The 15,680-nt window shown below is 51.9% G+C and overlaps 1 protein-coding gene across 10 annotated transcripts in view; it reads left to right on the forward strand.

Annotated features, from left to right (window-relative positions):
- ABCD4 (ATP binding cassette subfamily D member 4) overlaps positions 1–15,281 on the forward strand; it is a 22,693-nt gene extending 7,412 nt beyond the window's left edge. Inside the window, exons 2-19 of one of the 10 annotated variants that reach the window (XM_032179669.2) lie at positions 990–1,108; positions 1,574–1,701; positions 3,201–3,340; positions 4,802–4,918; positions 5,276–5,401; positions 6,057–6,107; positions 8,000–8,094; positions 8,379–8,500; positions 8,606–8,697; positions 8,872–8,961; positions 10,758–10,966; positions 11,139–11,230; positions 11,741–11,777; positions 12,488–12,537; positions 12,994–13,046; positions 13,365–13,441; positions 14,402–14,517; positions 14,689–15,281. In XM_032179669.2, coding sequence (XP_032035560.1) covers positions 990–1,108; positions 1,574–1,701; positions 3,201–3,340; positions 4,802–4,918; positions 5,276–5,401; positions 6,057–6,107; positions 8,000–8,094; positions 8,379–8,500; positions 8,606–8,697; positions 8,872–8,961; positions 10,758–10,966; positions 11,139–11,230; positions 11,741–11,777; positions 12,488–12,537; positions 12,994–13,046; positions 13,365–13,441; positions 14,402–14,517; positions 14,689–14,757 — 1,783 coding nt within the window. In that variant the 3' untranslated portion in view covers positions 14,758–15,281. Of the gene's footprint in view, positions 1–989; positions 1,109–1,573; positions 1,702–3,200; positions 3,341–4,801; positions 4,919–5,275; positions 5,402–6,056; positions 6,108–7,999; positions 8,095–8,378; positions 8,698–8,871; positions 8,962–10,757; positions 10,967–11,138; positions 11,231–11,284; positions 11,879–12,487; positions 12,538–12,993; positions 13,047–13,364; positions 13,442–14,401; positions 14,518–14,688 lie in introns of those variants that run through there. The other 9 variants (XM_032179668.2, XM_032179676.2, XM_032179670.2 and 6 more) reach the window with 9 other exon arrangements.
- Positions 15,282–15,680: the final 399 nt, after the last annotated feature.

Consider the following 15,680-nt stretch of genomic DNA (forward strand, 5'->3'; position numbering starts at 1 on the left):
TGGAGACAGAGTCTCACTCTGTCACCCAGGCTGGAGTGCAGTGGCACCATCTGAGCTCACTGCAACCTCTGCCTCACGGGTTCTAGCAATTCTCCTGTCTCAGCCTCCCGAGTAGCTGGGACTACAGATGCACGCTGCCATGCCCGGCTAATTTTTTGTATTTTAGTAGAGATGGGTTTTCACTGTGTTGCCCAGGCTGGTCTCGAACTCCTGAGCTCAGGCAGTCCACCCGTCTCGGCCTCCCAAAGCCCAAAGTGCTAAGATTACAGGCGTGAGACACCACACCTGGCCAATATGTCCTTTTTAAAAGTTAACTCCTGGATATTTGATAGTTTTTCTGTAGGTTTTTTGCCTTTGTAAATGACATTTTCTTTATATCTTCTAATTATTGCTGGCATAGAAGAACACTATTGATATTTGTATATCTAATGACATTGGTAAACTATTTTCAACAGTTTGTCTGTTGATTTGCTTCTTTCCTGTGTAAATGATCACATCATCTGCCAGTAGCAGTTTTGTTTGTTCGTTTTTTGAGATGGAGTCTCGCTCTGTCACCGAGGGTGGAGTGCAGTGGCATGATATCAGCTCACTGCAACTTCTGCCTCCCGGGTTCATGCGATTCTCCTGCCTCAGCCTCCCAAATAGCTGGGATTACAGGTGTGTGCCACCATGCCCAGCTGATTTTGTGTTTTTAGTACAGATGGGGTTTCACCATGTTGGCCAGGCTGGTCTCGAACTCCTGGCCTCAAGCAATCCTCTTGCCTCGGCCTCCCAAAGTGCTGGGATTACAGGCGTGAGCCACCACGCTCGGCCAAAGAATTTCCTTTGTATCCGTGGTCTATTCCCAGCCTACCATCTTCAGCATTCGGAAACCATTCTTTCTGCATGGCCTGGACCCTCTACAGAACAATGTGGATAAGCTTAATAACTACTCCCTAAGGCTTAATTACTGTCTTGGGCTTTTCTCTGCCTCCCCACCTTCTCTTCAGGCCCAGGTTAGATCTGCAGTTTCTCCAGCGGTTCCTGCAGATACTGAAGGTTTTGTTTCCTTCTTGGTCATCACAGAATACCTTAATGTTCCTGACCCTTTTGTGCCTGACCCTACTGGGTGAGTGAGTGAGCCCAAATTAGAGGAGGGAGGGGAGCTCTGGTTTGGGGTCCCTTTCCATCTTTTTTTTTTTTTGGGACGGAGTTTCTCTCTTGTTGCCCCAGGCTGGAGTGCAGTGGCACGATCTCAGCTCACTGCAACCTCTGCCTTCCTGGTTCAAGCGATTCTCCTGCCTCAGCCTCCCGAGTAGCTGGGATTACAAGCACCCGCCACCACGCCTGGCTAATTTTTGTATTTTTTTAGTAGAGATGGGGTTTTGCCATCTTGGCCAGGTTGATCTCGAACTCCTGACCTCAGGTGATACACCCCCCTCAGCCTCCCAAAGTGCTGGGATTACAGGCGTGAGCCACCACGCCTGGACCCTTTTCATCTCTTCGGGGTGCTGATGAGGCAGGGACTCAGGAAGAAGCCTCCCTTCTTTTTAACCCCTCATCACTGATTTCTTACTCCTCTCCCTCCTTTCAGAGCAATTGGTGATCTACCAGGTTGGCTTGATCCCCAGTCAGTACTATGGGGTCCTGGGAAACAAAGACTTGGAAGGGTTTAAGACTCTGACAGTCCTGGCTGTCATGCTCATTGTTCTGAACTCCACGGTAAGATCTTTCCCTCTCTCTTGTGTCTCTCTCCCTCTCCAGTCCAGTGTGAGCGTAATGCCTAGTGGAACTTAGCCTTCAGGAAACAGGAAGCAAGCTGTGGGGGTGTGTTTCCTCCCTTTTCTGGGAACTAAAGGGATAGTTGCCCTTATTAAGCACATTGATCTTGCTATTGGCCCACCTGGGACTGATTCATCAGATGTTTCCACTCCTGGGCCCAGGCCACAGGTTCTGGTTTAATTCAGCATTTATCAGAACTGATCATTGCCCCTTTCCTTCCTAGAACTCTTGTTTCCGGCAGCTCATTAAAACTGGGCTCAGCAGCCAGAGCTGCTGCTCCTCCTCTGCGGGACCGAGGCCGTGATTCACCCTGGCACCATGTCACACCTCCCAGCCTTCGAGCGGTGCTTTCTTGCAGAATGGCCTCCTCCCCTACCCCTCATTCAGTAGGGGGGCTACCGCCTGCTCACTTTTCATCATCCCTCCGTTGTCACCTCTTTCAAGTTTTCCTCAGCTTTCTCCTTTGTGTCTCCTCCACCAAACTCTACCCTTTTCTGTACTTAACTAATTCCTTGAGTTTACCTCTGCTGTACACTCCTCACACCCTTGTAATTGTTTTCTGGCTAAACTGTGAGCTCATAATGTCCCTAGTGCTTAGCACACAAGTGCTCTGGAAATGGTAAATGATGAGACTCAGGGCTCTGCCAGAACTCAAGCCTAATGCTCTCTGCCAGGCTGTGCCACCTGTTTTCTTGGGGAAGCCACTTCTCATCGTACCGTGGCCACTTTTGATGGGTCTTCGGTCAGTAAGCACCTATGCATACAAATCTCTGTCCCAAGCTTGGGGGATAAAAAGAGTAAGAACATAAATGAAATCGATAATATGATCTCCAATCTTCAGAAGCTCATCTACTCTCAATAAGACAGTGTAGAAAGAGGCCTGAGGGTCTTGCGTCTGGTAAGCCCTTTAATATTTGGTGAAGGAGGCTGGGTACAGTGGCTCATGCCTATAATACCAGCACTTGGGAGGCCAAGGTGGGCAGATCACCCGAGGTCGGGAGTTCAGACCAGCCTGACCAACATGGAGAAACCCCGTCTCTACTAAAAATACAAAATTAGCTGGGCATGGTGGCGCCTGCCTGTAATCCCAGCTACTCGGGAGGCTGAGGCAGGAGAATCGCTTGAAAATGGGAGGTGGAGGTTGTGATGAGCCAAGATCACGCCAATGCACTCCAGCCTGGGCAACAAGAGTAAAACTCCGTCTCAAAAAAAAAATTTTTTTTGGTGAAGGAATGAACACGTGAGTGAGTGAGTGAGTGAGTGAGTAAGGGAAAGTCCCATGACTTGATGACTGAAACAAGAAAAGTGCTGAGTGGACAGAGTAATCAGAGTCAGAGAGGGCTGGGATAGGTCAGCGGAGGCTCTTGCCAGCCTTGAGCTTTGAGCTGAGATTTTCAGGAAGCCATCTCTCCCTTCCCCTTGCTTCCCCCGCTGCACAGCTGAAGAGCTTTGATCAGTTCACCTGCAACCTGCTGTATGTGAGCTGGAGGAAGGACCTCACTGAGCACCTCCACCGCCTCTACTTCCGGGGCCGTGTGTACTACACCCTCAACGTGCTGCGGGATGACATCGATAACCCGTAGGTGCCCCAACTCAGTCCTTTCTACACTCTGTGTAGTCCTTTCCATCTGGCCTAGCCCTGGAGACTCCCGGCGGCAGACCCCATGGAGATCGTCTACAGTTGTTTTCAAATGCTGCTGCCCAGAGTCATGGGGGAGGGTGCCCTGCAGAGGACTCCTGGAGAAGCTGCAGGGCTGTGAATAGGCAGCTAAAAAGAAGAAGCCTGCCAGGTGCAGTGGCATGCACCTGTAGTCCCAACAACTCAGGAGGCTGAGGCAGGAGGATCACTTGAGCCCAGGAGTAGTGCACTGTGAGCACGCTTGGGAATGGCCACTGTACTCTAGCCTGGGCAACATAGCAGAAACCCCCATCTCTTAAAAAAAAAAAATATGTCAGGAGCAGCTTCCTTTTGTCGTTTTCATATTTTATATCTTAGTCTTCCAGTAAGGCACCCTCTAAAGAAAATGTCCTTGCTAGAAAAACCAGCTCTTTGATTTCCATCAGTAAGTAATTACCGCTATCCAGGACTCAGTCTAGGATTCAAATCCCCATTCTATCACCACTCAGGTTATAGCTCTTAAAGTCACCAAGCCCCAGGTTCCCCTTCTGTAAAATGAGGATAATAATAGTTCCTATCTCAAAGGGTGTAGTGAGGATGAAAAATCATTCATGTAATGCACATGTACAGTGCCTGACACATAGCAAGTGTTCCAGTGTAAGTTAGCTATTGTTATTTTATAGATGAGGAAGCTGAAGCCCAGAGATTGCAAGTGACTTGCCCAAGGTCACGTCACTCATTGAGAATAGGAGTCAGTATGGCCCTAGTGGTGAGATGAGACATACGGGGTCTCCTTCACACCCATCCCCTCACTCACCACTGCCTTCCTAGCAAGCACTTTGTTGCTTGGGGTGCCTCTCAGCTCAAGCCGAGCTTTGGTGCAAAGATGCATGGGAGGCTGCTGCTGCTGCCTAACTTCTAGGCCCCTTTGTAATGGCTATGGCTTCCATCCTGCCTCTGCCCCCTGAGTAGCTGGGACTACAGGTGTACCTCACAACCTGGAGCTTTCACAGCCAGATAACTAAAGGGGCCAGGCTAGGGCTTATGTAAGAGAAATTTGGGAGGATTGAGATAAAGGGGATAGTTTTCTTGATCATCCAAAACAGCTCATCTACCTTCCAGTTTTTCTTTGGCTCTGCTCAGAGCTGGCTCAGGCCCCTGGGTGCTGGACCTTTCAGTTCCCACTTTTTCAGAGGATTAACTGAGGCACTGTAAGATGCAATTCTCTAGAACCCTGTTTAAAGGCGCCGGGATTTAGTTGCCCCTAGGAAACCAGCCTTGTCTGGTTCCCTCTTCCCATAGGGTCAGTGCTCACAGCACTGTGAGGCAAGGTCAAGAGCAGAGGTGATGTGAAAGTTTCTCGCTGTCTCTACCTTTGGGCCCATCTTCCTGGGTCCAGCTACTCTGTGTCATTGGCTCCAGGGACCAGCGCATCAGCCAGGATGTGGAGCGATTCTGCCGGCAGCTCAGCAGCATGGCCAGCAAGCTGATCATCTCCCCATTCACCCTCGTCTACTACACTTACCAGTGCTTCCAAAGGTGAAGCCTCCCTCCTCCCCAGCCTGGTGTTTCCCCAGAGGGCCCTCAGTCAGCTCTCCCAGGTCAAGGTCCAAAAGAAGCTTATTTCCCCTCTCGCCCACCGTACCTTACGGAGTCTTCCCATCCCACGTGCTCAGGCCCGTGCCCTTCCTTTGGCCCTGTGTTGTTGCAGTGTTACAGGTATTCTGGCTCTGACAGCTCATACCAGATGCCCCCACATAGGAGCAGAGGGCCCATTGGGCCACTCAGATTGGACAGGGGCTACCCAAGAGGGAACAGGAGTCAGGGCTGAGGCATGTGGGGATAGGTGGCACCCCATACCCTCTCTCTTCCTCTCTCCCTCTCTTTCTATTTCAGCACAGGCTGGCTCGGGCCTGTGAGCATCTTCGGGTATTTCATCCTGGGGACCGTGGTAAACAAAACTTTGATGGGCCCCATTGTGACGAAGCTGGTGCATCAGGAGAAGCTGGAGGGAGATTTTAGGTGTGTCTCCCTCGCTTGAGGTTTCTGGGCTGGGGCATAATGGTTAAGGAAGGGGATCTGGAGTAAGACTGCTAAGTTCAAATCCTAGCTGTGCCGGTTACTAGCTGTGTGATCTTGGAGAGGTCTTTAACCTCTCCAAGCTTCAATGTTCTTGTCTCTAAAGTGGAAATGGTACCATTGCCTACTGAGAGGATTAGGAGGATTAATGAAATCATACCTGAGAAGGGCCGAGAACTGTGTCTGGCTGGCCATCACCATCGTCATTGTCATCTCTTGGCCTTCTCACTGCCCTGGCATAACCGCCCTGTCTTGGATCAGTTGGGCGTGGCAGCCGATGGATCCAGCGCCTACCCTGTGCTTCTTGTCCCCCTCCTTTGGGCCAGGCCCTGGGAGGAGGAGATGCTGTGAGCAGGAATACCCCTGTCCTCTCTGCAGAAAGCTGAGGGGCAGCCCTGTCTCTGCAGAGCTTCTGCCACACCACCTAGCCCTGGGGTTTTCTACCCCATAACAGTCCAGGAAAGGGTCAGACTGAGGCAGCCACGGTTTTGAGGCAGAGCCGGGCTCCACCTGGGGGGTCTTCGTGATCCAGGACTCCAACAAGAGCGAGGCCAGTACTCCCTGTTGTCAGCACACATTTTCCCTTTGGTCCGCCCAGGTTCAAGCACATGCAGATTCGGGTGAATGCAGAGCCTGCTGCTTTCTACAGGTGAGTCTGGAGAGGTAGTTCCCCTTCTGTCTTGCCAGAGCTGAGAGTAGAGAAGGAAAGATGAATCCTACAACCCTCCCACCACCACCACCGAGCTCAGGGGCTGAGTGTTGTCACACTTGGCTGTGACCCTCTCCTTCTACCTCCCCCTGCCCTTGTCTGCCTCATCCTTAGGTCCAGGGATTTGCTTCTGAAGCTGGTGGTTCCTTACTGTGGCCAGCTTTAGTCTTAGTGGCCTAGCGTGGGGCCTGAAATTGTCAAATGAATGCCTCATCCTGTTGTTGGTGACTGTAAGACATCCCTCTGCCTCTGCTCTTCTGTCTGTTAAGAAGCTTTCTTGCCAGTGCCTGAGGTTCAAGCCTGATCCTTTGTCTCTGTAGTGTGGGATGGAACGGGAGCTTCTCAGAAAACCAGGAGGCCTGCTCCCCACAATGCTGTCTAATGGAGCCAAGCGTCTGGTCTCCTGACGGCAGCAGCAGGAGCAGCAGCGGCATGAAATCCCATCCCTTCCTTCCAGGGCCAGGGCCGGTCCCTGTGCGCTGCCTTATGTGAGGCCTCTGAAATCAGCATTAGGATTGATAGTGCAGGCGGAGGTTTGCGTTTAAGAAGTGGAGGCTACTCCTTGGCTCACCTGTACTTGGGGTGGATCTGATAGCCCTGGGACCTTTGCTCCTCAGTCTCTGCTGCAGTTTGCAACCTCCACCACTTGAGGGCACCAAGAATACTGGGTATCTGCGCTGGGGTGGGGTTGTGAGGTGGGCAGGGCTGGATGTGTAAAAAAGTTGCTTTTGGAGGCCGGGCACGGTGGCTCACGCCTGTAATCCCAGCACTGTGGGAGGCCAAGGCGGGTGGATTGCCTGAGGTCAAGCATTCGAGAGCAGCCCGGCCAACATGGTGAAACCCCGTCTCTACTAAAAATAAAAAAAATCAGCTGGGCGTGGTGGCGGGCACCTGTAATTCCAGCTACTCGGAAGGCTGAGGCAGGAGAATTGCTTGAATCCAGGAGGCGGAGGTTGCAGTAAGCAGAGATCCTGCCATTGCACTCCAGCCTGGGTGACAGAGCAAGACTCCATCTCAAAAAAAGAAAAGTTGCTTTTGGATTCTGCAACCTCTGCTCATGAGCCCTGGGGAAGACAGGTTAGTTCGTAGAGTTTCAGATGAGTTCTTCTGTGGCCTCTGTGCAAAATCTGAAATCTCCCTCCACGTTTTCTGCTTAGCGAATTTCTTCCCATCCTTGAAACCCCAGATCACGTCCTCTGGCGAGCCTCCCCAGACTCCCTTAATGGCTAAGCCTATTTGCTGCCATGGCCCTGAGGGCACACTTAGTACTCCTGATTCCAGGTGAAGAATGCAGTATGCCTGCCTGCCCTCTGGACTGAGAGCTCCTCAAAGACAGAGATAATTTTCTCATCTCTTTATTGTACTAGCTAACTAGTGCAGAGCCTGGTACACCTAGTGACGGCTCTGTGTATGTTTATTTAACAATAGTTTTTATTTATTGAGGGCTCCTTATGTGCTTGGCACTTTATATTTAGAAACTTTTAATTCTCACTCTAACCTATTACATAGGTATTATTGGCTCCATTTTATAGATGAAAAAACTAAGGCTTGGAGGCTTAAGTAGCCTGCCTGTGTCACCCAGCTAGTAACGTAACTGGCCAGAGCCAGGATTTGAACTAGGTCTGCCCAACTCTAGAGTTTATGTTCTTCACACAGACGATACCATAAGGCATGACTGAAGCCGTGAATGGGTGCTAGCAGTAGACAGAGGCTGAGACCAAGATCATTTGGATGGCCTTGGTTTCTAAAGGAGGGTGTGATATGGGACAGGGGGCCCCCCAACCTGGCTGAACCTCTCCAGCCCTGTGGACATCCCAGCCTTTCCTTGTCAGAGCTGGGCATGTGGAGCACATGAGGACAGACCGCAGGCTGCAGAGACTCCTTCAGACCCAGAGGGAGCTGATGTCCAAGGAGCTCTGGCTGTACAGTAGGCGAGGGGGCCCAGGGAAGTGGGAACCGTGGGGTTGGACTGGTCTGCTTCCCTTCCCACACCTCTCTACCTCCTGTCTGCAAGGATAAATGTGCCGTGATGAAGGAATTAACCGGGGGCCGGCGGGGGGAGCTGTTGCCTTTCTGTGAGTGTCCTTAGGAGAATGAGGATCCAGGGAGGCCACGTGGCCCTACTTGGCATCCTGCTCCCCATCTTAGGGTTGTGTCCCCTGCAGGGCACGTGGATGGTTCCTGGGTGTCTCATGCATCTGTCTTCTACAGTTGGCATCAACACCTTTGACTATCTGGGCAGCATCCTGAGTTACGTTGTCATCGCAATCCCCATTTTCAGCGGGGTCTATGGAGACCTGAGTCCCGCAGAGCTTAGCACCCTGGTCAGCAAGGTGAGACTCCCTCTTGGTGACACCTCATGCTGTCCCTCTCTGTCCTTGGCCCAGTGTCTGTGGGCTGGAGTCGGGACCCGCTTGACCTCTCCCCATCCTGTCCAGAATGCCTTTGTGTGCATCTACCTCATCAGCTGCTTCACCCAGCTCATCGACCTGTCCACAACGCTCTCGGATGTGGCTGGCTACGCATACAGGTGAGGCCATGTCCCAGCCCTCTGGCTCCTGAGCAAAGTGTGTGCTGCCGGAAGAAGAGGCTGAGTGAAAAAAGGAACAGAGACATACCATGTACTCGTGGGTGTGAGATAGGAAAAGGAATTTACCTTCACCTGGCCCCCAGACCCTGCCTCAGATTTTCTTTTCTTGCTCAGAATTGGGCAGCTTCGGGAGACGCTGCTGGACATGTCCCTGAAGTCGCAGGACTGCGAGATGCTGGGCGAGAGCGAGTGGGGCTTGGACACGTGAGTAGTGGGCTGGCAGAGCAGTAGTTGAGGCTGCAGGCTCTGGCATCACCTGGCTTGGGTTACCCTGGAGCCCTGCCCTTTCCCAGCTTGGCAGCAGAGTTGTGAGGAGTAAATGGAAATGGAATGCCAGGCACATGTAAGTTCACAGTCGATGTTTTGCCCTTCCGGCATCTGTTGTGTTAATTTACACCATTCCCCCAGCCAGTGGAAGCAAAGTACACACACCTTCTGCCTGAGATAACAGCAATCTGCAGTGTCCTTCCCTTCCTGTGCTTCCTCCTCCCGCTGATTCCTCTCCCTGCCCCTTTCCTTGGGGCATGTCTGTCTTTGTTCCCCCACTTCACTCGGCCCCAGAGATGTCTGTATTCGTGTGTCTGCGTGGATCTATAATGTTTCTGTGCATTCAAGATTTGTTTGATCTCCACACTTTCCTTGGGCAGATTACCTAACTGTTCTGTCTGTTTCTTCATGTCTGAAAAGGAGGTCATAATGAACTTCCTTCCCTTGTTGTAAGGATTGGATATCATCATCCATGGAAAGTGCTTGGACAGTGGCCACATCATAAGCTTTCAAAAATCAGTCTGAATTCCAGGGCCTACACTCAACTTGCTTTTCTTAGGAGCTAATGCCTTAACTGTTGCTTCTGTTCCAAATGAAAGCTTCATGCAACCATGAGTCCAGAGGCTAGGCATGAAAGGAGGGTCGGTAGGAAACTGGAATTGCTGTTCTGTGGGGAGCCAGGCATCCATGCAGAGCCAGAAACTCCAGAACCATTTAGCTTTAACCACTCCCATTCTTATTAGTACTCTGGTCACACTGATGCTATGAAGACCCACCAGCATTAGAATTAGTTGAATACCACTCTGTGACCTGGGCAGTTACTTAGCCACCTGACTCTTAGTGTCCTCATCTGTGATGATATTTGAGATTCATGGGCATTAGACTGAGTAAGATCAGTCCCATAAGGGGCTGTGTCCAGCCAGGCACAGAGTAGAAGTTCCATCCCTACCCCTGTATTAATGTGCTCAAGCTGCCATGACAGAAGACCACAAGCCAGGTGGCTTAAACAATAGAAATTAATTTTCTCACAATTCCGGATGCTTATGGTCCACGATCAAGTTGTCAGCAGAATTGGTTTCTTCTGAGGCCACTCCTTGGCTTGTAGATGGCCACCTTGTTGCTGTGTCCTCACGTGGCCTTTCCTCTGTATGTGCGTGCCCCTGCCACTTCTATCTTAAAAGGACACCGGTCATATTGGATTAGGGTCCCACCCCAGCAACTTCATGTTAACATCATCTCTTTAAAGACCCTGCCTCCGGCCAGGCACGGAAGCTCACGTCTATAATCCCACCACTTTGGAAGGCTGAGGTGGGCGGATCACCTGAGGTCACAAGTTCGAGACCAGACTGGCCAACATAGCGAAACCCTGTCTCCACTAAAAATATGGGCGCGGTGGTGGGCACCTGTAATCCAGCTACTCAGGAGGCTGGGACAGGAAAATCCCTTGAACCCCGGAGGTGGAGGTTGCAGTGAGCTGAGATCGCACCACTGCACTGAAGCCTGGGTGACAAGAGCGAGACTTTCTCTCAAAAAAAAAAAAAAAAAAATGACCCTGCCTCCAAATGCAGTTACATTCTGAGTCACTGGGGGGCTTGGACTTCAGCATGTGATATTGGGAGGCTGCAAGTCAGCCCATAACAATCCACAGGTGGTGGCTCCCGGGAGAAGTGCCTCCCCCACAGCAACACTGACCCTGCCCGTCTTCCTCACGCCCCCTCTCTTCTCTGACACAGAGCCCCAGGGTGGCCAGTGGCAGAACCAGCAGACACAGCGTTTCTCCTTGAGCGGGTCTCCATCTCTGCCCCTTCCTCTGACAAACCCCTAATCGAGGATCTGAGCCTAAAGATCTCCAAGGGACAGAGCCTGCTCATCACAGGCAACACGGGCACTGGCAAGACCTCCTTGCTTCGGGTTCTGGGCGGCCTCTGGACGAGTACACGGGGTGAGAGCCAGGCCCTCCCTGCCTCTGACCCAGCCTGGGCCCTAGGGGTGGGGTGAAGGCGGGGACAGTGTGGCAGAATCCATTCTTTTCTGTTGGGGAACAAGGAAGAGAGGAGACAGGCAATTGCCTCTTCTGGGAGATCTCACAATGGAGATTTCTGTGGGCTCTGCAGGCTCAGTGCAGATGCTGACGGACTTTGGGCCCCATGGGGTGCTATTCCTGCCACAAAAGCCGTTCTTCACTGACGGGACCCTTCGGGAGCAGGTCAGCCTAGTTCAGGGGGCCCACTCATCCCTCCTCACCCCCGCCCACCCACAGCTGGGACCTCTGGCACTGTGACAAGTCTCAGGCCCTAGAGTCAGGGCAAAAGGTGAGGTAGTGAAGTGGCCCAGGCCTGGGAACTGCTGGCTTTAAGAACCTTCTATTCACATCCATGGACTGGGCCCACTACTCAGAGCAGCTCCTGAGGCAGGTAAATGGGTCAAGGACTCACACCAAATATCACACGCATATGTCAAACACCCGAGGTCGGATTATGGGGCCCCTGCCCTCAGGAGGCTGTCAGACTCTTCCCGCTAAACACACTTCTGAAGGTTGTAGGGACCTTGCCCCACTGTCTGTGGGCCAGAGCCTCTCCCATCTGACCTGGGCCAGGTGTTCCCACCTCTCCTCCTTGGGAGGTTCCAGTGGGTTCTGGAGGGAGGGTGGGCTGTGTGCAGCTCCATCTTTTGCTCGCCCTCCTCCTAGGCTGGTGTGGTTTTTTTCTTTTCTCAGGTGATATATCCCCTGAAGGAGGTCTACCCCGACTCAGGTGAGCTGGTCCTCCTTAGGTCATGTCCTCTCCTTCTGTCGCGGTTGTCCCTGCCCTACCTGACTGTGGCCTCACCTGTGCCCTTTGGGAGAGGCTCCAGCTAGGCCGCTGATTCAAGGAAGAAGAGCTCCTCTCCTCTTCCTTTGACTGTTTTGGGGTCTGCACCCAGATCTTACCTCATTCTGTCTTTCTGTCCTTAAGGAGAGATGCCCACTGGGACAAGGAAAGTGATGCCTTCCTTCACCCACCCCTTCCCTTATCAAGGGCTGCAACCTGTGGTTTCAAAGCCTTCGCCCAGCATTCTGGGGCCCCCACCCCTGCCATCATCCATGGTGTGCCCTGTCTATTCTTTTTTTTTTTTTTTGAGATGGAGTTTCACTCTGTCATCCAGACTGGAGTGCAGTGGTGTGATCTCGGCTCACTGCAACCTCCACCTCCCGGGTTCAAGCAATTCCCCTGCCTCAGCGTCTTAAGTAGCTGGGACTACAGGTGCATGCCACCACACCTGCCTAATTTTTGTATATTTAGTAGAGACAGGGTTTCACCGTGTTGGCCAGGGTGGTCTCCATCTCCTGACCTTGTGATCCACCCGCCTCGGTCTCCCAAAATGCTGGGATTACAGGCGTGAGCCACTGTGCCCAGCTTTGCCCTGTCTATTTTGACCAGCCAGGAGGCTCTGGCTTTTTGCAGAAGGCTTCTCTGTTGTGCAGGTTCTGCTGATGATGAGAGGATCTTGAGGTTCTTGGAATTGGCAGGCCTGGTAAGTGGGGGCAGGGACCCTCAGGACCTGAGCTCACCTGGGAGCACCAGCTACAGGTAGGCAGGTGCTGGCCCTGCTGTGCCTTGGCCCAGGACTGGAAGTCTGAACCTGGGGTGGAGAATGGGAGTATCAGTTGACAGTGTGTGCTGTTGGCCAGGTTTAGGCATGAAGAGGGTAGTGCTCTCATTGCAGAATTTTAAAACAAGAATAGGATTGACGAAGGCAGTTTGCTTTTTACTGTCACCATGCTGCAGCAAGTCTAAACAGTGTCATTGGTAGAATATTCCTCTCTGCCTGGGGCAGACTGTCCCACAGCCCTCCACCTTGGTATGCCACTGGGGCATATATTTGTCTTAGAGGTGTGTGTGTGTGCTGGGGAGTGAGGGAGGTTCCCCATGATGGCAGGTAGCAGGGCTGGCCATTTCATGGACATCGTGCCCTCTGGGTCTGTTACAGTCCAACTTGGTGGAAAGGACAGAGGGTCTGGACCGGCAGGTGGACTGGAACTGGTAAGAAAAGAGCTTGGGTGCTCCAGAGATAGCTCCACCATAAAGACAGTGGGTTTCAGGGTCCCTGTCAAGGAATGGAACGGCTCCTGACCCCAAAGTCCAGATGTTTGGCTGGTCAATTGGGTGCAAGTTTATGCCCTTGGGAACAGTTTTGCCTCACTCTGTGAGGGCGGTAGGCCTATGGTCGAAAGGCAAGGGGCTTCTGTCTCCTGGGGCTCACCTCTGTGCAGAGAAACCTCTTCCTACCCAGACCATTCTAGGTGAAAGCCAAGCTATATCCTTCCTCTTCTAGCCGTCCTCTCTCCTCCCTTTCCTCAGGTATGATGTTCTGTCCCCGGGAGAGATGCAACGGCTCTCCTTTGCCCGACTCTTCTACCTGCAGCCGAAGTACGCAGGTGAGGTCTGCCTTGTGGCTGCACATGCCACGCGCTGTCTGCACTCACAGGTGTAGCAGCATGTGTTCACAGGCACCCAGGCACACCTGTGCTTGGCTGGGCTTCTCCGCATTCCCTGCTGGAGAGGACAGCAGGCCCTGCCCATGTAAACAGTGCTTGGCATCTTCAGAGTAACACTGAATATGCTATACTGCCAGCTCATAAGCTTTCTTTTCTTCTCTTTTCTTTTTTTTTTTTTTTTTTTTTTGGAGACAGTCTCACTAGTACAGGGGCACAGTCGTGGCTCAATGCAGCCTGGAACTCCCAGGCTTAAGTGATCCTCCCACCTCAGCCTCCTGAGTAGCTGGGACTATAGGCATGTGCCACCACACCCTGCTAATTTTTTTTATTTTTGTAGAGATGGGGTCATGCTTTGTTGCCCAGGCTGGTGTGGAGCTCGTGTGCTCAGGCCATCCTCCCACGTTGGCCTCCAAAAGTACTGGGCTTACAGGCATGAACCACTATGCCCAGCTCATAAGCTTTTTGCCTGGCAGCAGCTGGAGCCAGGAGCCAACCTTGAAGGATTGTAATTTTATGCTCCTCTGGCTTCACCATCAAATGAATGGGCACCCATCCTCCTCTCCTGCCAAGCCGTGCCTGGCAGGGGGATGGGTGTGGACTTTTCCAAAGACTGACATTCTTGCGGGGGACTGGGATTCCCTGGATTGAGTAGTCCCAGGGAGTGGCTGGTGCTTATCTGTAGAAGCTGAGAGATTTCATGCAGCTGCTCACAGGCGATTCCTTCAGAGAGTCTGGCCCTCTGCTCCTCTAGCCCATCCTTCTCCCTGAGGCAGAGCTTCTGGAAGCCAGAGCAGCTTTCAGCCTCCCCTGGGTCCCAGCTGGGGTTGAGTATGGGTGGGAGGAGAAGCAGCGGCAGCAGAGGGCAGGGCTTTGATCTCTTCCTCTGTGCTCTGCCCTCAGTACTTGATGAAGCCACCAGTGCCCTGACAGAGGAGGTGGAGAGCGAGCTCTATCGCATCGGCCAGCAGCTCGGGATGACGTTCATCAGTGTGGGACATCGGCAGAGCCTTGAGAAGGTACCCATGCTCACAAGGATGGTCTAAGGAGGAGAAAGAACCCAAAGGCTGAGCCCGGCCAGGGCCAGAGGCCCCTCAAAACGGGGAGTAGCAGTAGCAGAGAAAACCGAGTGGCCTCCTGTGCCGGCAGCTAGGGCAGCCTGATCTCTGTGTGGTGGTGGTCTCTTGTAGTTTCATTCCTTGGTTCTGAAACTCTGTGGAGGAGGAAGATGGGAGCTGATGAGAATCAAAGTGGAATGAAGCTCCGGTTGGAAGGAGAGCCACACTCTGGCAGGTCGGCAGCCCTCAGGAGAGATCAGGAGGACTGACGGCGAAGATCGAGCTCAGGTTCACCACATAGGTCCTGTGCGGGAGCCACATAGATCCTGTGCAGGAGCCACATAGGTCCTGTGCAGGAACCCTGGCAGTGATGGACTGAGCCCAGGTCTAGGTTTCTGTGGGGGACACTGAGTCTCCCAGTGTTCAGTCTCCCAGGACTCTGCTGCCTCAGCCAGAGCCTCCATATGCTTGAAGTGCTGATTACCTACAAATGATTTCAGATCATGTTTGCTAAAGAGAAATCTGGAAGTGTGAGATCTGTAAGAAATGAAAGGTCAGGGTGGAAAGAGATCTCTTGGAGTCAAGAGATCTGGAAATCTTTTAATCAGTTAAATTGTGCAGCAATAGATTTTTAACTTTAACTGACCATTTAAGTTTTTTTATAAGTTTTTTACAAAGAAAAGTTAAACATTAAAAAGAATTACAGCTTTCTGTCTTCTCTGTCATGGAATGATCTTTTTTATTGAATCTCCAGATTTGTATTTGAGAGCTTGGTGGGAAGGGAAGCACGCTTTGCTGTTCGGGAATCTTCTGCCTAGGGTTTTTCACTTCTCCCCACATCTCCCTTTCCACTCGTCAGTGTTGTGTAGTTGGAACCTGAACCACTAACCTCTAGGGGCCTTTGGTCTGTCCTATCTTAACCCAAATGAAAGTAAATCCCTTTCCCCTTAGCCAAAATAAGGTTGGTTTTTAAAAAAAAAAAAAAAAGTCTGTATTAGGGAACAACAACAACAAATTAAACAGACAAAACCCAGAAAGCACAAAGCATGAGGTGGCGTTACTGTGCCCAAAGTCCTCACTCAGACCAGTGCCCCTCCAGTTCAGTTGTCTATGTATTACCTTCC

This window comes from Hylobates moloch, unplaced genomic scaffold (assembly GCF_009828535.3).
Source record: "Hylobates moloch isolate HMO894 unplaced genomic scaffold, HMol_V3 SCAFFOLD_16, whole genome shotgun sequence".
In the NCBI taxonomy this organism is placed as follows: Eukaryota; Metazoa; Chordata; class Mammalia; order Primates; family Hylobatidae; genus Hylobates; species Hylobates moloch.